This window comes from Anolis sagrei, chromosome 2, assembly GCF_037176765.1.
Source record: "Anolis sagrei isolate rAnoSag1 chromosome 2, rAnoSag1.mat, whole genome shotgun sequence".
Taxonomy (NCBI): Eukaryota; Metazoa; Chordata; class Lepidosauria; order Squamata; family Dactyloidae; genus Anolis; species Anolis sagrei.
In genome coordinates this window covers 59,812,307-59,838,317 of record NC_090022.1, presented here as the reverse complement: position 1 = coordinate 59,838,317, position 26,011 = coordinate 59,812,307, and the positions used below count along the sequence as shown (strand labels likewise).

Genomic DNA, 26,011 nt, shown 5'->3' with positions numbered 1-26,011 from the left:
CACGTTTTACTGTCCATGTCAACCTAGTTTCTTTATAAAGTAGATGTCTGTTAGAATGTTGTATGTGCTTTAAATGCTTAAAACTACGCTCACTCACAAAAATCCTTCTAATTGGTGTACCTTATTTCATAGAATTCAGGCTAATGTGATGTATTAAAACATAGCAAACATTTAGCTGGAGTATCTTTCTTATTAATCACACACTACATTATGTTTAATAGAAACCTACATAATAAGAAAGTATAATTACTTTTTAAATGGGAAAGAATTATTATTATTAAACTTTTTAATATTTATTTTTATCATTTTAATATTTTGTATTAATATAATTACTCACTAGATTACTGTTTCCAGAAACGCACAGAATAGGAAAAAGCAGTTGTATTCTCTGTCAAGAAAGGTTTATTCTGTGATAAATTCAAATGCTGAGACAGTTTAGTGGGCTAAAAGTATCAACTAAGTGCTCCTTGATTTGTTTTGGACTTCTAGGAATAGAAGGCGTGAAGATACATTTTCATTGATCAATTCATTGCTTGCTCTCTCCTTGCAAAATTGTCCACCAGAGTCCTGCTGAGACAGGAATTAATATCACCTAATTTGCTTGTTGTCCTCACAAAATTCTCTGCTAGATTAGTAAACTGAGACTTTCACAATGGAAAGATTCAATTAGATATTATCTGCAATATTTAAATGGATTTCAGTTATTGGTTAATCAGGGATTATCAGTTACAGATATTAGTGATTGTAGTTTGCATCAATTTCTCTACATAGTTGTGTATCAGTAAGAATTTGTATTCTTATTCACAGGTCAGTGTAAGTACCATACTTTGAGTCTCTCCTTCTCTAAGTAGAATGGCAAAAGAGAAGAGCTTAGGGTTTCCAGAGAGAACCTAAATGAAGGACCAACCCCCTCTACTCTTTCCCTCGTGGTGCCACTTCTGGCCTTTCTGAATAACTGGTTGAGGAACTGTTGGTGGTAGCCATGATATGTGGATCATAACAAAATCTATAACATTGGTCCAAACCCCTGACCTCAACATATACTTGTGGTTGATTTGTACATGAGCATGTACAGTAAATAACTTCCTTATATAAAAGAGTTTAACCACTAGTGGTTTTTAAAGAGGAGGGGCAAGTTTCCATTTAAAAATATGTAGTTTTCTCACAAGATATGCCTTTTTTCAAGTGGCATATTACAGGAAGCTTTCTGTTGTCCTATTTTCCTGTTCATTGTGTTGATTGATTCGGGGGACAAAATTCCATGAGATACCAATCTTAAAAAAAAAAAAAATTGCAGGCACAGCACAGGCATTCTCCTGGGATACTAATAACACAATATCATGCATTTCCCACAATTTCATGCCCATACCCAGATATACTTAGCTTCTTGCTATAGATCTTCTTCTAAAAACATCAACTACAGTTTCAAGAACAACTCATTTTCTTTGTTGCAAAAGAAGAGAGGCAAAAGAAGAGAGGCCAGGTGTAATATTGGAATACTGATGGCCAATTTGGCATAAGAAGCACATTTGTGATGTGTGCCTCAATTGGAATATTTGGTTGCTCTGTCAGTGATAGGTAGTTCAGCAAAATAATATGTTGTGGCTTCAATACAGGAAGCCTCGCATTAAACCCAATCATTTGTCTATCTATATCAGTATTCTCTATTTCAAGTGTGGACAACCTTTAATTCTGTTGAGAACCATATTCCCTCAGGAATAATTAATCAGGAAAATGTGGGGGTAAATACATAATACACTCTGTTCTTATGAAAAATATTGTTTAGTGTATGTGAACAATTTTTTAAAGCATAGAACATGAGGCTTTTGCATAAAAATGCAATAAAATTGAATCTCACAGCCATTGCACATTTTCTCATATGTCAAGACCTTTCTTTTGATAAAGGTATTCTTTACATTCCTATTTAAGAGAAGTTATTTCCCTGTCCTCAACAGAAGTTCCATTGAAGCTTCTGCATGCAAGGAGGGGCAACTTAATGAGACCCTCCTGCCACATTGTTATTTGAGGTCTCCAGTGGCAATACACCCCACATGAAGATAGGAATATTATGTCCCAAATTGTGTGATTTTTTAAAGATGTAATCATCCTACTTTGCCCTTCTATTCTCAGTACTCACATTTTGATCATGCAAGGGTGCATATTTTAACTTCCAGAAGCCCTAGCCAGCTTGGCCAACAGTCAGGAATTCTGGGAGTGCAAATTCAAAACAATGGAAGGACCAAGGTTTGGGAACCACTATAGTAAAGCATGAACTTATTTCAAATATTTCTGTCTTCCTTTGCAATAGTTTTGTTTTTTTCCCCAAAGCATCATGCAGATAATTATGTCTATAATTCTCATTAAAAATAATGGTAATTGTAGTCAGTGTACATAGTCATCATTAACATTTTAATTAACTCTTAAAATATGTAACTGAGTACTGAAAACTGTTTCAGTGATGGCTTATTTGTCTGATATATGCTGAGTTCATTTAATCCTCCAATGATTTCTTTTCTAAATATACCCACGAATAAATGGCATACAAAAGTCCAGTGCAGGACTTTTCAGAGTATAAACATAAAAAGATAATGTAAAAAAATCATTTGTTACTTTCATGGGTAACTCATAGAAAAATCTATCTAAACTTGATGAACTAGATGATTGAATTACAAAAAGAACTGTTGAACAATGCACTCAATTTTGTGTAGTTGCAATATAACGTCAGATTATCAGTGCAAGAACAGAGATTGATGTAGTAAGATTTCCTCGATTTTCCTTTGAAGTAACTTCTAAGTCAAGCATTAAATTAACAAGATTGCTCTAAAAACAAAGATTTACAATAAATTAACTATGCATCGGCTGACTTTGGTTCCAACATCCCCTAATGCAGTGGTTCTCAACCTGGGGTCCCCAGATGTTTTTGGCCTACAACTCCCAGAAATCCCAGCCAGTTTACCAGCTGTTAGGATTTCTGGGAGTTGAAGGCCAAAAACATCTGGGGACCCCAGGATGAGAACCACTGCCCTAATGGATCTCAAAATCCATGGATGCTCAAGAACCATTATATACAATAATGTAGTAAAAGGGCATCCCTTATATTAAATTAGGAACAACCCAAAGTTTTGGTTTTAAGAACATTTTTTGGCTTTTTTGAGATGTGGTTGGTTGAATCTGTAGATGCAGAATCTGTACTCTGGCTGGAATAAAGTTTTTTAAATACAGTTTAAGTGTATCAGACATAGCAATGTGGAAAATTTACAAGAACAAAGCAAAAGAAACAAAAACATACACTCATAAATAGCATTATTGTTTTATTATCTGGAAAAGAGGGGGGAAATGGAGAAAAACTTCATATCCTCCGTCTTTGCTCAGTTTAGTTTGGTCTAAATAACAATGTAAACCCTATTCAAAGGTGTACTGAGTTAAAAGGTAGAAATTGCCTTCAACTGGAAGAACCTCTTTTTAACCGGCTTATGTCAGAGATCTACTGGCTATGAGGTGCCAGCAGAAAGGGGGAGGAAAAGAGGCAAGGAGGGTAAGGAACTAAGTTGAAACAGATAGAAACTTCCTCCAGCCCAAACCCCAAAAATTAGTTTGCATATTTCATGCAGAAAAAATAGTCAGGAAGGGGGATTTTAAAACATTGAACAGGAAAATGGGGATCTAGCCAAATAACTATTATCACTGGTATATTTATTTAACATTAATAATTTTCTTGTTTTGCTGAGATGTCAGAATAGAAAGTGGGGTTGATAATTAATAATAATAATGCACATTAAAATCCTTATTAAATGTCAATTTAAAAGTCATAGTTTAAAATTGATAGAGTAAGCCTTCCAGAAGAGAGAAATCTTTTTAAAACTCAGACAGCTCACTTAGCTGCCAGATCCCTTCCAGCAAGTCATTCCACAGTCTTGTGGCAGCCAATGAAAAGGTCCTCTGGGTGATGGTTGCCAGATAGATTCTGGCAGGCTGGAGTAGCTGCTCCCCCAGAAGACCTCAGTGTCCAGGGAGAAAAGGAGATCCCATGGGTTACTTGGACCTGAAATGTGTTGGGCTTTCAAGGTAATAACCAACACTTTGTACAGAATCTAATTGGCAACTGATGGAGTGGTTTTAATATTGGAAAATAAATAAGATATTTAAATAAATATGAATGCACAAATCAGCAAGGAGATGACTATATTCACATGGTATTATTAATATCAGATTAGTATTCAGCAATGGTTGACATGGTCCAAATGAAACAACCTTTCTGGTGAGCCAGGGTAATCAATTAAGGATTGTCAGAGAGCACCGAACTGTCCACATGAGTGATGGAGGCAGATGTCCAATATGGAGCAAGTTGCCACTAGACTGGTTGGTTAGAAAGGGTGAGCGGGTGAGTTTTGTTTCATTAAATGGGGGGGGGGGGGGTCACAATACAATGTGAAAAAATGCTACTCACCAGCAATACCTAATAAGACGCAAGCACTGTATCAGCATGCAATCCCCAAGGAAATATATTTCTGTAACCATCTTTTAGTTCACATACATTTTGATAAGAATCATTTGATTATTTCCAGTTTCTGGGTTTTGATTCAGATCTTCCTGAATGTGTGTGAGAGGTGAAAGCAAGCAAAATCAAGCCCAAAGACTTGTGTGCTGGTTTGCAACTTTTTAAATCAATAAAGATGTTGGGCAACACTATTTTTGAAGGATTACTCAAAAATGTTTTCTCCAGTTGTTCCCAGAACGGTACAAAAACAACATGAACTTCAATTATGTCTTTTCAAATGCATACACTTTCCCCCTGTGTTATATAAGCTGAATTGTTGAAAAGACAGCATATAGTCAAGGAAGTTTTAAGCTATGTTATACCATAGGGATGATTCAGAATTTTTTAAAAAGCTATTCAAAATGTTTATGCGTTTGAAAAGAAAGCGTTGAAGCTTATGTTATTTTTGTACCATCTGCATGTTTGCATTGTTTTTAATTTAAATTGGATCCTTCAAAAGCTTATATTAATTGCCCCACCTTTTTGTTTTATCTTCTGTTTCTCTGCAGTATAATGAAGAACTCCACTATGTAGAACCATGCCTGAATGGAACTTTAGTTCAAGCAGACAGAGCCAACAAAGAGGTAAAAGAGGAATGAGAATTACATGAAGTGACAAATACTTTGCCTATGATGAAAATCATTATATTTCCTTGACTTTATTTTCAATTAATGAAACTCATTTGAGTTAGTGAAATGAATTCTCCTCTTTAAACATTTAAAAAACAGCTTTGGGGTGCGCAGCAGTATCCTTGGTATTTGTGTATCCTGGCTCTAATAATGCATTTCAGAGGTTCAATAAATGGAAGAAGAGCATGAGATACTCAATAATATTTCCCCATTGAGGCTATTGGGAGATGAAGAGCTGCCCCTAGGAAAAGCAGCATAGGTAGGAACATAGGAAATGAGCTTTGCTGCCATTTCCAATTTTCTTAAAGACAGCTCTTTTAGTCCTTCCCGAAGCAAAAGAAAATCTCTCCAATGCCTTTGCTAATAGAGTGTATTTTATCAGATTCCACTGTGGTAAAAGCCCCATTTTCTAGAGAGTAGTTATGGAATTTATAAAATGTTGTATTCAATAAGAAAAGAGAAGGAAGACTGTATTATTGTTTTGTGCAAACCTGTAATAAAAATAAACAGTTTAAAAAAGAAATCGATTTTTGACTCTGCTAGAAGTGCTATCTTTGGGGAAACTTGGTGTGGAGCTAAATCAAGGGTAATTCTACCATCTCTGTTGATTAACTAAATAGCTCCATATCTGGGAATGGGACATGATCAGGTTTTTGACATCTTTTTTGATCAGCCTGAACTTCTCAGTGCCAAGAGATTCTTGACTTGATGCTGGATTCCTTGGAGGGGTAGGATCAGGCAGGCTTTAGCTCAGGCAGGCTCTAGCCCAAGATGATTATCCTATATAAACCAGCGTCTGAACCCAAGGGGCAGCTGCTCCCACAGAAGTTGAGGAAGCAGGAATCCATTTTGTTTCCTTCTGCTTCAGGATAAGCTTTGTTTAAATTTAACTGCTTTCAGTGCTGCTTGTTTGAGAGGAGGGGCTTCCTGAGTTTAAAAATTAACTGCTTTGTTTGAGACGTGGGGCTTCCTGGTTATCCTATATAAACCAGTGTTTACACTCAGTAACATATACTTTCACCCCTGCATACAGACAACAACATCAAACACACACCAAGAGGAGGTCATTAGCAACCTCCAGATGGAACAAACACGAAAACTTCCCGTCTCATGCACAAGCTGTGGCATGTTCAGCTTTTTCACACTACAATTACTCAATTACATCTGCCCCAAGTGTAAACAGATCACTCGCATGGAACACAGGATCCGACAACTCGAGGACCATTTTAAGACCCTTAAGGACATTCAAGAAGTTGAGCTGTTCTTAGTCACCACACACCACACTGTCCTAGACACGCAGCCCATATCACACCAACATTACGGGGAGGCTCAAGAGAACAGCACCTCAGATGTGGACAACCCTCAGGCTTGGAGAAATGTCACCCTTAGAAGGACACATAAGACCCGGAAGCCTCCTCAGAATACTTCCGCTCAGCTGCAGTTACACAATAGATTCCAAATTCTCACACAACTATCACCTGACCAAGAAACACAACATATTGGGGAAGACCAGAATGGCTTAGATACTGATCAGTGGCTCATCCTTGATCAGTGTGCAGGGGATAGCCCTGACTGGGACAACACTTCACAACATTCACACTTACACAATCGTGCAGGTGTACCATCCCCAACCATAGACCAGGTGCAACAGGAACACATACAGGAGAACCATAGGCTCTTGGACGAATCTCAGTGGATTGTCCTTGACGAATGCACCGGGGATGTCGAGGAGGAGGACAACACTTTTCACCTACACAATTCACACCAACAGGATCACTTTTCTGGAGACCTACACACTACATTGCACAAAAGGGGCCCTGTCATTCCCGAAAGTAAACAGGTCTTGGTAGTAGGCGACTCCCTCCTTAGAGGAATGGAAACTGTCATTTCCAGACCAGATGGCATGGCTCGAGAAATATGCTGCCTACCAGGGGCAAAAATACACCATATCACTCAGAGGCTCACCAGGCTCCTCAAGCCCTATCATCGTCCTCCCCTCATGTTGATTCATGTAGGAACCAATGATACTGCAAGGCATACGTTTCAAAAGATCACAAATGATTTTCGAGCTCTAGGAGCAAAGCTAAAAGAATGTAAAGTACAGGTGGTCTTTTCATCCCTCCTCCCTGTTGTAAGACACGGACCCACAAGAGCCAGAAAAATAGTACAGGTCAATAACTGGCTTAGAAAATGGTGTCAGGAGGAACGCTTTGGCTTCCTCGACCATGGCCTGCTTTTCCAGGAGGATGGCCTACTGGCAAGGGATGGGGTGCATCTCACACAAGTAGGAAAACACCTTTTTGCTCACAGACTCGCAAACCTCATTAGACGCACTTTAAACTAGGTCCACCGGGGGAGGGGGACAACAGCCTTGCGAACACTACTTTACCCATAATGTCTGGGAATCGCCAGAAGGCTAAACGGAGGGCTGCACAAACACAACAAGGACCAAGTACCGAAAGCACAATAATCCCAATTAAACAGCTCAAGGGAAGATCTCAGGGGCTCACATGTCTTTACACTAATGCACAGAGCATGGGAAATAAACAAGACGAACTCCAACTTTTAGCACAACACCACAAATATGATATCATAGGGATCACTGAAACCTGGTGGGATGACTCCTATCGCTGGAATGTAGATATCAAGGGGTATAACCTCTTTCACAGAAACCGAACAAAGGGGAGAGGAGGCGGAGTAGCCTTATATGTCAAAAACTCTTATGCTGCAGAAGAGATTCAAGACAGCAATCTGGGAAACCAGCTTGAAATCATCTGGATAAGAATCAAGGGAACTGGGACTCAAAAATATGTCGTTGTAGGTGTCTACTACAGACCCCCAAGCCAGGAGGAAGAACTTGATGAAGTCTTCTGCCAACAGTTGACCAAACAGGCACAGAGAAGAGATGTAGTAGTCATGGGCGATTTCAACTATCCCGATATTTGCTGGAAAACAAATTCGGCCAAGAGTACAAGGTCCAACAAATTCCTCGCTTGCCTTGTAGACAATTTCATGGTCCAGAAGGTAGAAGAGGCAACAAGGGGATTGGCTACTCTTGATCTCATCCTAACAAATGCGGAGGACCTGATCGATGCGGTCGAAGTGGTAGGATCCTTAGGGGCAAGTGACCATGTGCTCCTGCAATTTGAGGTACAAATGAAGGCCGAAACTAAGACAAGTCAAACCCGCATTTTGGACTTTAGGAGAGCTGATTTCCAAAAAATGAAGGAAACGCTGAGCAGCATTCCGTGGACACAGATACTAAAAGACAAGGGAGTTACGGATGGATGGGAATTTCTCAAGAGTGAAATACTCAAGGCGCAATTGCAAACCGTGCCAACAAAGAGAAAAAATAGGACAAGTGCAAAGAAGCCAGAATGGATGTCCAAAGAACTTCTAACTGTGCTAAGACACAAAAGAGACATGCACAAGAAGTGGAAAAAGGGAGAAATCACCAAAGAAGAATTCAAACAAATAGCCAACACCTGTAGGGAAAGGTCTGCAAGGCTAAAGCAAAAAACGAGCTCAGACTTGCCAGGGACATTAAAAACAATAAAAAGGGCTTCTATTCTTATGTCAGTAGAAAAAGGAAAAACAAGGAGGCGATAGGACCTCTTCGAGGAGAAGATGGGGCAATGCTGACAGGGGATAGGGAAAAGGCAGAACTACTTAATGCCTTCTTTGCCTCGGTCTTCTCACAAAAAGAGAGTCTTCAACCTCAGCAAGATGGAGTGGATGAGGGATTGGAGGACATCCAACCCCAAATTGGGAAAGAAGTCGTACAGGAATCCCAGGCCGCTCTTAATGAGTTCAAGTCCCCAGGGCCAGATCAACTACACCCCAGAGTATTGAAGGAACTAGCGGAAGTCATTTCGGAACCATTGGCAACCATCTTTGAGAGTTCTTGGAGAACGAGAGAAGTTCCAGCAGATTGGAGGAGGGCCAATGTGGTCCCAATCTTCAAGAAGGGAAAAAAGGATGACCCAAACAACTACCATCCGGTCAGCCTCATGTCGATACCGGGCAAGATTCTGGAAAAGATTGTTAAGGAAGCGGTCTGCAAACACTTAGAAACAAATGCAGTCATCGCTAATAGTCAACATGGATTTATCAAAAACAAGTCATGCCAGACTAAGTTGATCTCTTTCTTCGATAGAACTACAAGCTGGGTAGATGCGGGGAATGCTGTGGATGTAGCGTACCTGGATTTCAGTAAGGCCTTCGACAAGGTCCCCCATGACCTTCTGGCAAGGAAACTAGTCCAATGTGGGCTAGGCAAAACTACGGTGAGGTGGATCTGTAATTGGTTAAGTGGACGAACACAGAGAGTGCTCACTAGTGCTTCCTCTTCATCTTGGAAAGAAGTGACGAGTGGAGTGCCGCAGGGTTCCGTCCTGGGCCCGGTCCTGTTCAACATCTTTATTAATGACTTAGATGAAGGGCTAGAAGGCATGATCATCAAGTTTGCAGACGACACCAAATTGGGAGGGATAGCCAATAGTCCAGAGGACAGGAGCAGAATTCAAAACGATCTTGACAGATTAGAGAGATGGGCCAAAACTAACAAAATGAAGTTCAACAGTGACAAATGCAAGATACTCCACTTTGGCAGAAAAAATGAAATGCAAAGATACAGAATGGGGGACGCCTGGCTCGAGAGCAGTAAGTGTGAAAAAGATCTTGGAGTCCTCGTGGACAACAAGTTAAACATGAGCCAACAATGTGATGTGGCGGCAAAAAAAGCCAATGGGATTTTGGCCTGCATCAATAGGAGCATAGTGTCTAGATCTAAGGAAGTAATGCTACCCCTCTATTCTGCTTTGGTTAGACCACATCTGGAATATTGTGTCCAATTCTGGGCACCACAATTCAAGAGAGATATTGACAAGCTGGAATGTGTCTAGAGGAGGGCGACTAAAATGATCAAGGGTCTGGAGAACAAGCCCTATGAGGAGCGGCTTGGGGAGCTGGGCATGTTTAGCCTGAAGAAGAGAAGGCTGAGAGGAGATATGATAGCCATGTATAAATATGTGAGAGGAAGCCACAGGGAGGAGGGAGCAAGCTTGTTTTCTGCTTCCTTGGAGACTAGGACGCGGAACAATGGCTTCAAACTACAAGAGAGGAGATTCCATCTGAACATTAGGAAGAACTTCCTGACTGTGAGAGCCGTTCAGCAGTGGAACTCTCTGCCCCGGAGTGTGGTGGAGGCTCCTTCTTTGGAAGCTTTAAAGCAGAGGCTGGATGGCCATTTGTCAGGGGTGATTTGAATGCAATATTTCTTCTTCTTGGCAGGGGGTTGGACTGGATGGCCCATGAGGTCTCTTCCAACTCTTTGATTCTATGATTCTATGATCACTGCAATTCTCTTTAACTAGCAGCTGAAGTGATAATCTCTGTTCAGTGCCTGCCTAAATTGTCTTTTCTGTAGCCTCCTTCATAAACAGAGCTTTTATTTTTGTTCTAGTCTAGCATTTCCTGGTCCCAAGAGTGGACTGAAATTGACTAGTACTGTTTCTAGGATTTTTGAAATATGGCGCCAATTTAGCTAAATATTGACTAACACTTTCATGTTGCATTTTACTAGACTGGCTCTCTAGGTCCTCTCAGCAAATCTACAAAACTCTTACAAAGTTTCCATATGGAGTTTTGTGGACTGAGATACTCCAAAAAGGTTAGGAAATGCACAGCTAAGTGTTGCAGTAGGAAATGTTGCTCTGATGGTATTACAGAACAAGGCAAAGATGAGCCTTCAAACAACATTTCTAACAGTCAGCCATAATATTGTTGATAAAAATGTGCTTGGTTAATTTATATCATTCATAAGTATTACAGGGCAGTTTGTCTCTAAAGTCCTTATTATAAAATAGACTAATTTTTCATGTTAAACATTTCATTATGTGTTTCCAGAAAGGCTTTTCTCTGTGCGCATTGCTGTAACAATATTACAGAAAATGTACCCAGCATGCCAGGAGATAATTGCTTTCAGTAACAGAATGTAAGCAAAGTAAAGGGTGGTGCAGGCAATCAGTTGCACATGAAGAGGTCTGGAATATTTGACAGCTGGGCAACGTTTTTGCCCGTCTTTGTAACTTCAGCAAATAATGAGTTGAAATGCTTTTCAGTGAACAAGGGTCTGTGTACTAAAGTAGGGTAGAACTAAGTTTTCTGCAATGTAAGCAAGTGTTGATGTTTGTAAGTCCTTTTCTTTAGTTACATGGGAACAGGGAAACCGAAACTTGGGTTGACTTAAAAGTAGGGTTTTCTGATTACAAATAGGTACACCAAGCCAACAAGAGTTCTGAATAGATGTTGTCACTAATGGGTTAAATAATAGTAGAATATAAAGAAAACCTTTATTTTGGCTCCTGGAACAAAGATCTCTGTTTAATCCATTATGTCTCTTCAGTCATTAAATCCATTTCCCTTGGTGGCCCTTTGAAAGCAGTGTGGATTTTTACAGAAACATGGTTGAAATCTTCCAAGCCATTTCACATAAATGGCTTTCCACCATACATTTCTCTTTGAAATGCCATCATTGTGTGTATAAACAGACCCCAAGATGTCATGGCTGCTATTTCCAGAAGATCTCTGTATTAATTTACATCAATCTCCAGTGTGGACTGTCCATGTTTATTGACTAGGCAGAAGAGACCCTTCTGCTGTTCTGTGCAAAGTAGGGCCCTTTTACACAGCTCTGTATCTCAGAATATCAAGGCAGAAAATCCCACAATATCTACTTTGAACTGGGTTGTCTGAGTCCACACTCAGATATTGTGGGATTTTCTGCCTTGATATTCTTGGATATAGACTGTGTGGAAGGGCCCATAATCAGCTGCCATATACTTAGCTCAGATTTGTATTGTATCCTTTGCGTAAGATCTAAAGCAAAGGTTTGTCTCTTCTTGTTAACTGGAGATGCCAACAATTGAAAATGAGACTTTTCTGCATGCAAAGCATATGCTGTGCCCTAGAGCTTTGATCTGCTTTCACATTATGGCAATCTCAAAAATCCAGCAGCCGCATCTGGAGCTGTTTCAGATACAGTCTGACTGTTATGATATGTAGTGCCTGTTCCTTGAACAAGCTAGAGTTGATGTGAAAAGATACCAAATGACAGCAATTACATTTGAGTGAACTGCTGCTGTTTTTCTTGTAGGTTTATACAAGGAGAAGTCATTAGCTTAGGATAATTTTAGTAATTTGTCATTATTCTTAAGACCTTTTATTTTTTGATTTTTGTATATATTTAGCAGCCATGATTGTTTTTATTGTTTTACTTTAATGACTTATTTCAATTATTTCTGATGTTCTTTTATATTTTGTAGCATAGATGCACAAAATTATGCTGCAGAAAGCTGCAAGCATGTAGAGCTGAGGTATAAAGGTTTGATTTTCCACTTTTTGGAAATCAGAGAAAAATTGTGGACCATATTCCTAGCAGTCTGTGTGGTGATCTGAATTATTTTTGACAGATTGAATGTGTTGCGTTTGCCAAACAATGTTAAGCAATGATAAAACTGACAGCTTTCCTAATGCCATTTTATTCCATTATGTACTTATTAATTAGCACTCAATACCACAGTAATTATAATATTGAGTAGCTTGAAGATTAATTGGAGAATCATCCTCTCATACAGAAATGTGGCATGTGATCAAGATTGTCATTAGCTTTACTTCCATTTTGGGAGAACAAACTACGTGAAATGTATGTTGTTCTGGAACCATACAAAGAGAAAAGAGCTCCTCTGTGACAAAACATGTGGAAAGAAAAAAAATATTGAAAGTAAATCATTGATGTGATGGTAACTACATTTCATTATAGTAGTAGTGGGTAATGTAAGTCCAGTTGAATGCAAAGGAAATTATCACTGTCTTTGGAATGAAAGCGGCTTTACTAAGAGCCGTAGCAAACTACTGGAAGCGAGAGCGAGCTTGTGCTCAAGCTCGCTCCGAAGCCCCCCCTTTTTCCCCCGAGGCTGCTCTCTCTCTTGCTAGTGTGCCTGTTTCCCTTGCTAGGGAAGCGATGCGAGTGTACTCTCGCAGTTGGCAGAATTCAACTGTGAGCGTACGCTCGCACCCCTGCCCTCTGCAATGGAAAACAGGCACGCTAGCAAGAGAGAGAGCAGCCTCGGGGGGAAAAAAGGCGGGGCTTCGGAGCAAGCCTGAGCGCAAGCTTCCTGTAGTTTGCTGTGGCACGAGCATATGCTCTCAACGCTGCCCTATCAAAGGGAAATAGGCGGAGAAAGAGGCGGAGCATCGCTCGTGCTGGCTTAGTTTGTTCTCACAAAATCCTAGTTTGCTACGGCTCTAAATCTGTATTCTCTTTCTCTGGCTGACCATAATTGATTTTGATCGTCCTCTAAACATATTTACATCCATTTCTTTAGCTCAAAAAAGTTTATCACTGCATGAGCTCAAATTGCAGCAATCTTGACTTTACCACTATCTTTCCAGTTGACTGACGTGACGTATTGATATGTAATCCAAAGATAAAACATAGACCCATGCATTCATATTCCATGGGATGAATACATAGTAATTTCAATGACAATTATATCTAATATTTTAATGCTTTGAAGGAAATAGTAATTCTGTTCATATTATACTGTAGAGTCCTGTGGCCTTCCCCTTTTTTTGAACGAATAATAATAATAATCGTCATCATCATCATCTTTATTTATATCCTGCCATCATCTCCCAAAAGGGACTTGGGGCAGCTTACATGACACTGTGGTGCAGTATATAACATAAATTATACATGAGTATAAAACATTTCAGCCTACTCAAGGACAAAAGCCTGCTTTAAAATCCATGTTTTAGGCTGGATCAGAAAGATTCAAGTGTGGGGGCTAATCTAATCTCTTTTGGGAGGTTATTCCAGATCTGGGGAGCCACTACAGAGAAGGCCCTCTCTCTCGTCCCCACCAAACATGCTTGAGACAATGGTGGAACTGATAGAAGGGTTTCTCCTGCTGAACTCAAAGCCCGCACCAGTTAATAGAAAGAGAACTATTAACTTTTAAGGAGAAAAACTATCATGTCTTGGGAGCAGCATTCAGTGAGGGCAAAGACCAGAAATTACTGTTAATATTGGATGGTCCAGGCTCCTTAGGTAATGCAGGAGATTTATCACTTCTCTCATATATATTTCTTGGGCTCCTAGCAATTGTGGGAGAGAGTTTGGGATGGGGATAGTTAGGAGCTGTGGCAACTTGAATTTGGGTTGTGCCATGGAGAGGAAGGAAATTCCCTTATCTAAATTTTCCTCTTGCATCGCTAATAGACCATGGATGGGGAATAGATGCATTCAATATGTGCACCTTTTCCACACCAGTGGTAAAGGAAGATGTTTAAGCCAGGTTGGTAAAGTTAACGGTTCCCTTCCTACAACACTATGGACTTAGTTTATTCATTAGCAATGGCTATTTTTCTCCCACTGTCTACTTTAGCCAAAGAGTGGAAAAATGCAAGTATATCAAATCATGGATCTCCATGATCCATCCACTGATGCAACCATCTCTATACACTCATTGCAGCTCTCTTCCAGCCCCTGATGTCTATTCAATAAATATGCTCTTATTTCTTTATATATCCTGACCTTAGCTTACATGATTGTGCTTTTATATTAAAAGTCATTCCAATAATGGATTTTTAAAGTCTACACTCTCTGAAATCACTGTTCATTTTTTCTGTTTATATGCAGTAGACAGTTCATGAAAAAGAGCCTTTGAGAAGGAGCTGAATCAAATTAGTATTTTGATGAAATGAGTTAAGTGGCAAGTTTCGTGTCAGAGATGACAGGGCAATGTTAAAGAATTTTATGTTTACATGAAAAGAATGCACTAAAACAAGTTGAGAAAAGAGACAGGCCACCTTCTCCTACATGTTCTGTTTCCGTTATTATTTTAAAACATTAGTTTTGAATAGTATATGTTTATTTATGAAATACAGACAGCTTGTGTGGCATTCACAGTGTTTCCAGTTAAGATCAAGGACCGTAATTTCATGTAGAGTCATTTTTTTTGTTTTATGCTGGCTGGCTGACACATTAGCCCTGTTCATTATGGCTACTTTAATATGTTCGTGCTGGTTCACAAAATTTCCCAGTACAGGAGAAGCCATATTTTCTATACAGCAACACATACACAGATGTATACCTATACAGGCAGTCCCTGAGTTATAAACATCAGACTTACATACAACTCATAGTTACATTCCTGGACCACCCGCAATAAGTGAAAAACCATGAAGTAGGGACACTATATTATTCAAAATCATATTTACTCTAAATCATAATTTTCTATTATTTATAATATTCTTTTCATGTTAGAATTAATATTTTTAATATATTTTTATACATTTTGTCATTTTAAATTCATAAATGCCTTGCCTGACTTATCGGGCAAGGGCCATTGCGGTGGTGGGGCACCTTCCCGCTGGCCATGCTGCTTGCAGGGGGCTTCTTTCCAGAAGCCCCCTGTCCAGCAGGGTTTCCCACCACTTGGCCAGCTGGCCAACCAGCAGCAGGCCCCACCCCTTGATTGGCCAGGGTTGGCTTCTCAAGCCCGGCATTTGCCACAGAGGCCCAGGGCAGCCCTGCAAAGGCTGCTGGGGCAAGGTGGGGAAACTGGCCCTGGCGCGGATGGGAGAAGAGAAGACAGCTGTGGAGGGCTCATCGAAGGTAGTGGCCTACAAGTGCCATATTTATTTTAAAAATACATTATTTTTTTAAAAAAACCCCACAAAACAGCAGGTCTGTGTAAGGTGAACTACAAGGCAGGGAGGAAACACTGTAGTATAGGTATTTGCATTAACTGCATTATCTACATCAGGGGGCCCTCAAACATTTAAGTTCACAGTCCCTCAGACTGTTGGGGGGCGCAGACTATAGTTTGAAAATAACATGAATGAATTCCTATGCATATTGCATATATCTTATTTGTGGTGCAAAAAAAAAAAGCTACGAAAGGACAATACAATATTTAAAATGAAGAACAATTTTCACTGACATAAATTTACCAATATATCAATGGAAAGTGTGGGCCTGCTTTTGGCTGATGAGATAATCAAGTTAATTAGGATGGTTGTTGTGTTCCTTCAAGTTTAAAGTTTAAGGTGAGGGCTGGGTAAGTTACCTTGGAGGGCTGCATCTGGCCAGTGGGCTTTACTTTAGGGACCACTGAGCTAGATGAACATTTTCAGTAGACCTGGGAGAGTGATTTCCCTCATGCTTTTCATTTACATGTCTCTTCAAAATGTGCTGTAGAAGAATGTGGTGCCTCCTGAAACAGATTTTTCCAGAGAACTAATAAGAAGAAGGATTCAAAGGGAGAAAATGGCAGATGTCATATCATTTGAGCAGAGCTCACAGGATCTTGACACATTTACACTGACAGTCGATGCACATTTCCATTTTAAGTTTCAAGAGCCACAGATTGAGCATTCTTATACATATTCATGTGATAATGTGGTCTTGTGAAAGTACACCATGTAGTGTTCTGGAAACACCATGAAAAAAGTCTGTGGTCCACAAGTCTTAGGTGTACATTCATGCCTATACATATATGCTAGTTTTATTATTATTTCTATCTCCACAGAGTGCATCTATTTATTTTCTACTGAAAGCACTCTCAATGTTTTTCAAAGTTTTGAAAACTGAGTATTATGCAGAGGGGATGATACTCAGAAGTACCTTATTAGAACACCACATTTACTAACGCAAGCCTTCCTATGCAGGAGCATATTCATAAGCCCAGTTTCTTATTTAAACATTTGGATTGGAGTCTTTTGTGGTTCATTATTTTGCCTTTGAGGTGGTCATGTATTTCAGTAAAGTTCAGTGAATTGTGACATTTTCAGAGTTTGGACTTTTTTTAAAGACAACAGCTGCCAAACTGTCCCAGCCAGCATGCTATGTGACCATGTTCCTTAAATAATTTTGGAAGCAGTAGTCCAAAATCTGCAAAATTGTAGTTCTTCAAAACAATATAGGAATGAACTTGTAGCCAACAATGGCTTTTGAAACAAAAATGTTACTATATGTCCTAATGACTTCCCAAGCTAAATGGTATGAAGTACGTTTCTGCTCCAAAGCAGCAGTCTGGTCTATAGTTTTGTTATTAAGCAGGTATTGCCTTCATTGTATCAATCTGTAAACTGTTCCCTTTCCCCCTTTTCAAAACAGGAAATATTACAGACTGTATTTTATCATTGTCTGTAGATTTTCCTATAAAATTGCAAACATGTGCAGTTGCCTAGTTCAATGCAAGTTTACTTAGGCTAATAAGTTTTCATGTCTGAGAAAGTTCACAGTACAGTTTCCTACTCCTTTGGAATTATAAGCCTGTCTGATTTAATGCAAGAATACATATCACTATTTAGAGTAATGCATTATACACACATGCATACTCACTTTTTCTAAATACTTCCAGATGAAATTAACTTGACAGAACTTCTGAGTGAAACTTAGCTACCTATATTATATTGTTTCTCTAGCAGTAACAACACTAAAACTAATTGCCCGAGTTGATATGGTGGGATATAAGGTTTAACACATATTCCAGTATCTGTAAAAGTATGAAAGGTTCAAGATAGAATTAAGAAGCATGCTGAGGATCTGGATGACTGGTTTCAAATGTATTTCTGAGGTGAATGTAGAATCCTGGCTTCTATTTAAAGTGCTATCTGGCTTTGGACAAAGATATGTGAAAGGCTGCCCTGCCTGTAATCAACTAACCAAAATCCATGAAATCTCATCATACCACTCTGGACAAACCAGATTTTGACTAATTTTGAAAGATAAACTGGGTTGAATGCGATTAGTACCGGGACGGAAAACCTCCTGTGAATACCAAGGATATCCATGTAGGTGTAGGAAAGGCTCCTACATGAAACCTTGACATACCAGAGCCAGACTTGATATTCCTGAACTACATAAAATTGTAGTCTATTTGGTGTACGTTACCTTTCTATAATCCTAATCTACCTATCATTGCTAGTCATTTTCAGAGAACCTGTTTTGTATTTTATTCACAAAAGAGGTATAACTGGTGGTAATGTGAAACAAACCCTTTTAGTGCCCTGATTGTGGATCTCTCTTCCAAGGAAGGCTGGAATGCCTTCGTTTATGTTGTGTAAGAAAGGAGGATCCATTATACTGGCACTACGGTACTATTTATTTATTTATTTATTTCGCACATTTCTACCCTGCCCTTCTCAACCCCCAAGGGGGGACTCAGGGCGGCTTACAAAGGCACAATTCGATGCCAGCATAAACATAACAATGGATAAAACATGTAAACAGCAATTATAACAATTAAGACAGTCAGTATATACATCAAAATCAATAAAAACAATCTAATGCTCAGCGTTCACCATCTCAGAGTCCATAAATTCATTCCACATTGTCAAGTACCATCGATTCTGGTCGTCATTGTCCTTATCTAACTGCCAGATTGCCCAAAAGCCTGGTCCCACAACCATGCGGGACCAGGCTTTCCATACTAGAGGATAGGGTGGTAAGAGATAGGTTTTTCAGTATTTTGTCCTTCCACAATTTGCTGTATAGGCTTCAGAGCTATTTTAAGGGCAATATCTGGAGTCACACAGGAGATGGGAACAAGGATTCTGTACTGAAAAACAGAAGAAAGCAAGAGTCAGGACTGAAGAAACCATCAGCAATACAGAAGCAGATCAGAGCTTGGATATAGTTTATTACTCTGGTAATAGAAAACTTTCCTATGTGCCTTCTACTCCAGAAGGAGCCATGAGTGAAATCCGGCAAAAAGGTTCTTCACTGAAAAACTGCTGTGATGTGATTTACCACATGAGTGGTGGAGAGTGAATTTAGTCAGATTGAGTCCCACCAAGGAGACATTCTGCAACCTACCAAGTTAGCAAAAATCCCTCTGATGAAGCAGAGTTGGATGTGAAGTGCTCTGGGACCATGCATGTTTGCAAATACAGGAGTCCTGGACTAGTTACAAATCTTGTCCACATTTCTTTTCCAATGTAGACTGATTATGATTGATACCAGAAAGAAAATTTTAAAATGTTAACAAAGAAAAATATACAAAATTTGGTTAATTAATAGTTTGATTGCTAAGAAAACCGGAATATTACTTGTTATGCATTACCAGTGGGGACTTAAAATTGGACACAAATGAAGATACTATATTCATGTACATGATGACTGTCGCTAGAATAAACTATGTGAAATATGGAAGCAGAAGGAAATACCGGAGAAGGATCAATGGATAAAAAAGATAAATGAAATTAAAGACATGGACACATTAACTTTTTTGTGAAAGAAAAATACAGGAAATCCGGTCAAACAAACAAACTTGGTACAGATGGATGAATACATAGAAAAGAGACCTAAAGAATTGTAACTCGGAATATCACATAACTATGAACCAAAAAAAGTGGACAATAGATATCAGGAAGATTATATAGATAATAAAGTCGAAACCCATGCAGAATTAGAAGGAAGTCACTAGACTTTTTTTAAAAGCTATAATAGATTATATATCTTTTTCACATATTAGTTTTCCATTTTTTTTCTTTTCTTTCTTTTCTTTTAAGTGAACATCTCTATCTCTCTATTTTCCTACTTTCCTTTAAAATAAATATTTAAAAATAGAATAAAACTACAACCATTTTGTTTGTATACAGTTAAACATGTACAGAGGAAGTTGAAAGTCCTCCCATGTGTATTCTTATGGCATCAAAATTATTCCTGATAAAAGCTTTTCATATGTTATGTTCCTTAATCTCTGGGGTCAACATGAGAATTGCCATCTGTACCACACTGTTACGAACCTATCATTTTCCTAATCAGACATCAGGATATAATGGGCTCAATTTTCTATTTCATTTGCATGAAATTACCATTATGGTGTATGTAAACAAGATATTTGCATATGCAGAAGAATATTACACACAGAGATAGTGTAATTATAAATGAAAAATTATGCATGGTATTGCATGCCAGAACTATTCCAACTAAGCTGCAAATTCTTCATAGTATTCAGGTTAATGGAAAATGTTAAGAAAGTTTTGATTCCTTATGCTTTACTGATGCCTAAATGGCAGATGAATTTTCTCTAGACATTATTTAATAGCCTGGAATTTCTCCAAAATGGGCATTGGTATAATCTGACAGATGGGGGAGGAGTAGGTTCTAGCCTGTATCTTCAGTACCTGTGTCTGTATGTAATGACTAGAATTGTATGAGTCCCAAGCAGTTTGATGTGCATTATAGCAGCATAACTTTACACAGCAACTGTTTCCATTATCTGTAATTCTGGCATAATATGAGATAATCCTGGTTTACTGTAATAAATCTATGTGCATATACACAGAGCCTAATTAGTTCCTCTTGGTCTTTATGACACACTAAGCTTTCAGTTCCTGTTTACCTAGCAGCTGCTGGTAGTGGGTGAAGATATGCAGAAGAAAAGTGGTATGTGATGGGAAACCAAGATATGTCCTGTTGTTGCATCTAAATGAGACCCCTCTCTGTAGTTTGTGCTTACCTGCACATGGGACTTGTATCAAAGGGGAAGTTCTTGTTCTTCAGATAATCTTCCTGCACAGATCACATTCTAAATGGACTTTGCCCAGTAATGTATTTGACAGAGCTAGAATGTACAGAGTTTGCAAAATACATACTGTTCATAAACTTTATCCAACAGGTATAAATGTACATGAGGATGCCTGATGAAGACACAGATGGCAATTCTGCAGCCAACTGTCTCAGCATGTTTTTAGTGCATTATCAATTATAGCACATTAAAGGAATATTTTTATTATCCCTAGATCTTGTTATTGTGAGGCTTCAAACTTTTATCCCAACTTATGATGATCCTATAATGATATTTTCTTGATATGATTTGTTTGGAGTGTGGTTGCCTTTGTCATCCACTAGAGCTGAAATTGTGACTTGCCCAAGGTCACCCAGGAGGTTCCCATTCTAACTCTAGTGTCCAGAGTCATAGTCTAATGCTCAAATCACTATACCATGCTGGCTTTCACATATCACTAGATACGTAATAGAAATCTATTATGTTTTCATTTTATTTCAGACGTGTCTAAATTTGTTTCTTCTGAAAATCAAACCTTCCCTGAAGCTTTCAGTAATCCTTCAAAACTCATTTTTCTCTGAATTTTGCATAAAAAGCCATGATGAAAAGTAGACACAAACCTACATGCTATAAATGAAAATGTTTTTATTGTGACAGTTACTTGTAAGAGAGGGCATATAAAATTCTAAAAAATACATTTTAGAATAAAACACACAAAATGCATAGACATCTCAAACAAGCTTCAATAAATTCTCAAAATCGAAAGCAAATGTAATATTAGAATTCTTAATGAAGAATATTTAAGTTGGGGGGGGGGGGGGACAAACCTGGACAGCCATTTGTATGTTGACCCCAAACTAGATGGGTTGAAATTCAGGGAGTCCATACTTTCAGCTGGTAGACTCCAAACTTAGAATAGCTATTTCAGAGGTGATAACTCAATAAACAGGTCCTTCCTTAAAACTAACTAACAGTTGCAACACTGTTATTCCCAAAGAAAAAACAAAAGGCAAAACCTAGGTTAGTGGTAATGAGTAGAAGACAAGTAAGCTTACTTAATATTCTTCTGAAGAATTATTTGGTGACATTTTTAAAGGAAACTTCAAGGGAGGGAGCTTTATTAAAGTTCACACTGTGTATGATCCATTTCCAACATTTAAACATTTCCAATAGTGTTAGCTGTCAGTTGTTAGTAGCACAATTTTTCATATACATGTGTCATTACAGAGTGCATTCATCAGATAACAAAAAGGAATTATATATTAGAAGAAAAAAGGAACATGATTTACTAGCCTGCATTTTATTCTTTGTTTTTATCTGTAATAATTTATACAATGTGTCAGAATAAGCTTCTCTTGTTAAGGAAAACTATTCCATTTTTTTTTTTGCATGTGCATAAACGATACACCTCCCTCCAGCCAACACAAGAAGACACAAGGTTTTTGGAATAATAAATGGCCACAACTCGTTTATTGATTACAGGAACAAGGGTTGGCAGCCTTGCGTGGGTCCTGGATCATGGATTGGACAGCCCGCTGCTGTCCGATACCGCTTAACACACCTGGGTGCCACTGGCACGATACCGGTCAATGTTAACTTGGCACCTTCTGCAAGGGGGGGATAAACCAGCCAGATCCATGGCCCATGCCACACACCAAACATGGAGTTGTGACAAGTTAACACAAACAAGCTAACAAGAACAAGCTAATAAGAATCCAAAAACAAAACCAGCATGCAGGATGTGTGGGGTGGAAAAGGTAAAGCAGGCACAGTGCCTGCTAGTAGGCCTCAGGCAGCCTTAAGTAGGCTGCCCGAGTGGACGGAGAGGCCATCCCAGCCACTTCAGTGGTGGGGTGGGGCCAGCTCTCCATTGGCCTGCTGGCCTCACAGTGGGAAACTTTCCCGCTACCCAGGGGGCTTCTGGAAGGAAGAAGCCCCCTGCAGCCATAATGACAGCACCGCAATGTTTCAGCCCAGTAAATCAGGCCAAGACTTTATATTTAGTGAACTGCAGATAAATATTATCATTATAGCAATAATCGTATGTGAATTTTACCCATTTTATAGAGTTGTTTTCTAGCAGTCAAGGAAAAACATCAGAGATGGACATCTTTGATAGGCTCACACTGAAATTTCTGTCCCCGCTATCATTCTAGAGACCACAGAGACTAAATAAGTAAGTTTTTAAAAAGGGAATATAATCCAAGACAAAAGCAGAAGTGGGCCCTAATAAATTATTAATTAAATTGATAATTTGCAATGTTAAACAAAACAGGATATGTTTGGCCTAATTGTAAGGTGAACTACAAGGGGCAGTTCTGTCTCATTTTTTGTCAAATGAAGATGATAGAAAAGCTAAACTATGGTTTACAACTGGAGTCATTATTGCAAGATAGTTCTATCTATAATTTAGGTTTTTTTATGTCTTCATTCCCACTCCCCCAAATGTTCAAGCTCTGTACCCTAGACAGATAATATTTTGGCAGTGGCCTTTGCTGCTGCTGTAGGATCCAGCCTGAGAGCTCTTTGCCAATATTTGGAGCTAATAGAATCAAATTGTATTTGTTGATCTGAATTTTTGGAAGGTGAATATACCAATAGCATGTTTTTAACATTGGAATGTTTTTTTTATTATGTTTAGTATGTATTAATTTAAGGCAATTTATTTTAAGTCTCTATTGTATGTTTTAAGGCACTATGTAAGTGCCACTTATAAACTGCCTTGAGTCCCACTTGGGGTAGAGAAAGGCAGGATCACGGCCATAGCCGGGGGGGGGGGGGGATTAAAAGTTCAACCCTGCCCTGAAATGTGTCATATAAATATAGATAAATATAAGGTAAATAAATAAATAAATCAGGAAGCTAGTTCAGATTTGTATTGTCTCTATAATTGTCTTTTCAATGAGATATGGGACCTCTTCACACAGAGGTGTTTTTTGCCCCTTTTTCTTCTTTTGGGCAGGGCTTGCTGAGCATAACCAGATGACTCTGATTTGACCCTGCCCACATTCCTCCCAAAGTAGAGGGAACATGTTGCAAGGCTCTTCCTCTGCCACCACGGCAAGGAAAGTATTTTTCTGGTCGCTTCAACATAGCTAACCACATTTTGTTGTCCTTTCCTTCATATGATGGAGGAAAGGGCAACACGGCAATGCACATTGCTGCCTTTTCACTCATATGATGGGTACAGGGTGCCAACATGCCTTGTCCCATCCCCACCATATGACGAAGGAAGGAGAGAGGGCAATCAAGGCTCCCTGCATGCCTGCCCTTCCGCCAGCACCTGCTGACAAAACGGCATGACCCCAGGGGCCATGTGAAGAAGTTTATGGACAGGAAGCTCCTGATGTCATTCAGATACTACTAAGTCTAACACCTTTTATATAAACATATAATGATGCTAGTGACATGGAAAGTCACTTTTACGAGCAAATTATTGCACCCTAAAGAAGAGAACAGTAAACCTAATCTGTGAAAACATGGTTAAACAAAAAGCTACACATACTGTGGCTGAAATGTATGATCAAATGTGGTTAAAATGGGATAATCGCATTTGCTTAATGAAGTTGAGGTAATGAAGGAATATGTGTAATCCCATATTACATATTACTAGGCCTGTTTGATCAAGAAAAAAATTGTTTCTAAAATCGATTTGTAATTGGGGTGTTTTTTTGTTTCGATATTTAAAATATTTACAAAACTTTCCAAAAAAATGTTTTGTTATTTACGAAATTTCGTAAATATTTACAAAACATTTTGTAAGTGTGAATGTTGCAGTAATGGTCACCTTGATTACTAGCATTGAATGGCTTTCATTTCTCCCACCCTGGACATTCCATAGATATAAACTCCATTTGCCTAGTAGTTTCCAACAGACCTCTGAGGATGCCTGCCATAGATGTGGGCAAAATGTCAGGAGAGAATGCTTCTGGAACATGGTCATCCAATCGGCTCCGGCTCCTGCGCCCTCCTCCTCCTCCTCCCAGCTGTGTTGCAGGAAGTGCCAGGAGGAGGAGGAGGAGGAGGGCGCAGGAGCCGGAGCCGATTGGATGGCGCGCGCGGCTCCGGCTCCTGCGCCCCCCTCCTCCTCCTCCTCCTCCCAGCTGTGTTGCAGGAAGTGTCAGGAGGAGGAGGAGGAGGGCGCAGGAGCCGGAGCCGATTGGATGGCGCGCGCGGCTCCGGCTCCTGCGCCCTCCTCCTCCTCCTCCTGGCACTTCCTGCAACACAGCTGGGAGGAGGAGGAGGAGGAGGAGGAGGGCGCAGGAGCCGGAGCCGCGCGCGCCATCCAATCGGCTCCGGCTCCTGCGCCCTCCTCCTCCTCCTCCTCCTCCCAGCTGTGTTGCAGGAAGTGTCAGGAGGAGGAGGAGGAGGGCGCAGGAGCCGGAGCCGATTGGATGGCTCGCGCGGCTCCGGCTCCTGCGCCCTCCTCCTCCTCCTGGCACTTCCTGCAACACAGCTGGGAGGAGGAGGAGGAGGAGGAGGGCGCAGGAGCCGGAGCCGCGCGCGCCATCCAATCGGCTCCGGCTCCTGTGCCCTCCTCCTCCTCCTCCTTCCAGCTGTGTTGCAGGAAGTGTCAGGAGGAGGAGGAGGAGGGCGCAGGAGCCGGAGCCGATTGGATGGCGCGCGTGGCTCCGGCTCCTGCGCCCTCCTCCTCCTCCTCCTGACACTTCCTGCAACACAGCTGGGAGGAGGAGGAGGAGGGCGCAGGAGCCGGAGCCAATTGGCGGAGGCCGGTTGTAAGGGTGAGCGCGCGCGGGCCGGGCGCCCAACAGGCAGGGGCGGTGCTTGGCTCACTGGGTGTGCGCTCGCGCCGCCCCTTCGCCCCGCCCGCCCCATTTACTGCTGGGGTGCTTGGGAGCGCCGGATTGGCTCCCAGGCACCAGCAGCACTCAGCAGCCTCCATCCCATTAACGACACGAGCTGAAGCTCGTAAAATATATGGGGCTGCTGTTTCGATATTTTTAAACTCTTCCGGGTTTAAAAATGTGCTTTGATATCGCGTCGGATATGGTAAAAATAACGAATTAATAACGAAATAACGAACGAAACCGCACAGGCCTACATATTACATGTATGAGAAGCCTCAGGAAGAATTCTATAAATCTGAACATCTCCCTGGTCCTAAGAATTGACATTCCTAATTTTAGATTGCTAATATGTCATTAAAAATTATTTTGGAAAGGTTGGAATATAAAAGTTTTCCACTGTCAATTCCACTGTTGACAACAAAAAGTAGTGAAACACAGCCCCTGTTGTAGATA

General features: G+C 40.0%; 1 protein-coding gene across 2 annotated transcripts in view; it reads left to right on the top strand.

Annotated features, from left to right (window-relative positions):
- Positions 1 to 26,011, top strand: part of CACNA2D3 (calcium voltage-gated channel auxiliary subunit alpha2delta 3) — a 674,683-nt gene that overhangs the window by 312,271 nt on the left and 336,401 nt on the right. For both annotated transcript variants that reach the window (XM_067463553.1, XM_067463552.1), the window contains exon 9: positions 5,047 to 5,121. In XM_067463553.1, the coding sequence (XP_067319654.1) occupies positions 5,047 to 5,121 (75 nt within the window). The remainder of the gene's footprint in view (positions 1 to 5,046; positions 5,122 to 26,011) is intronic.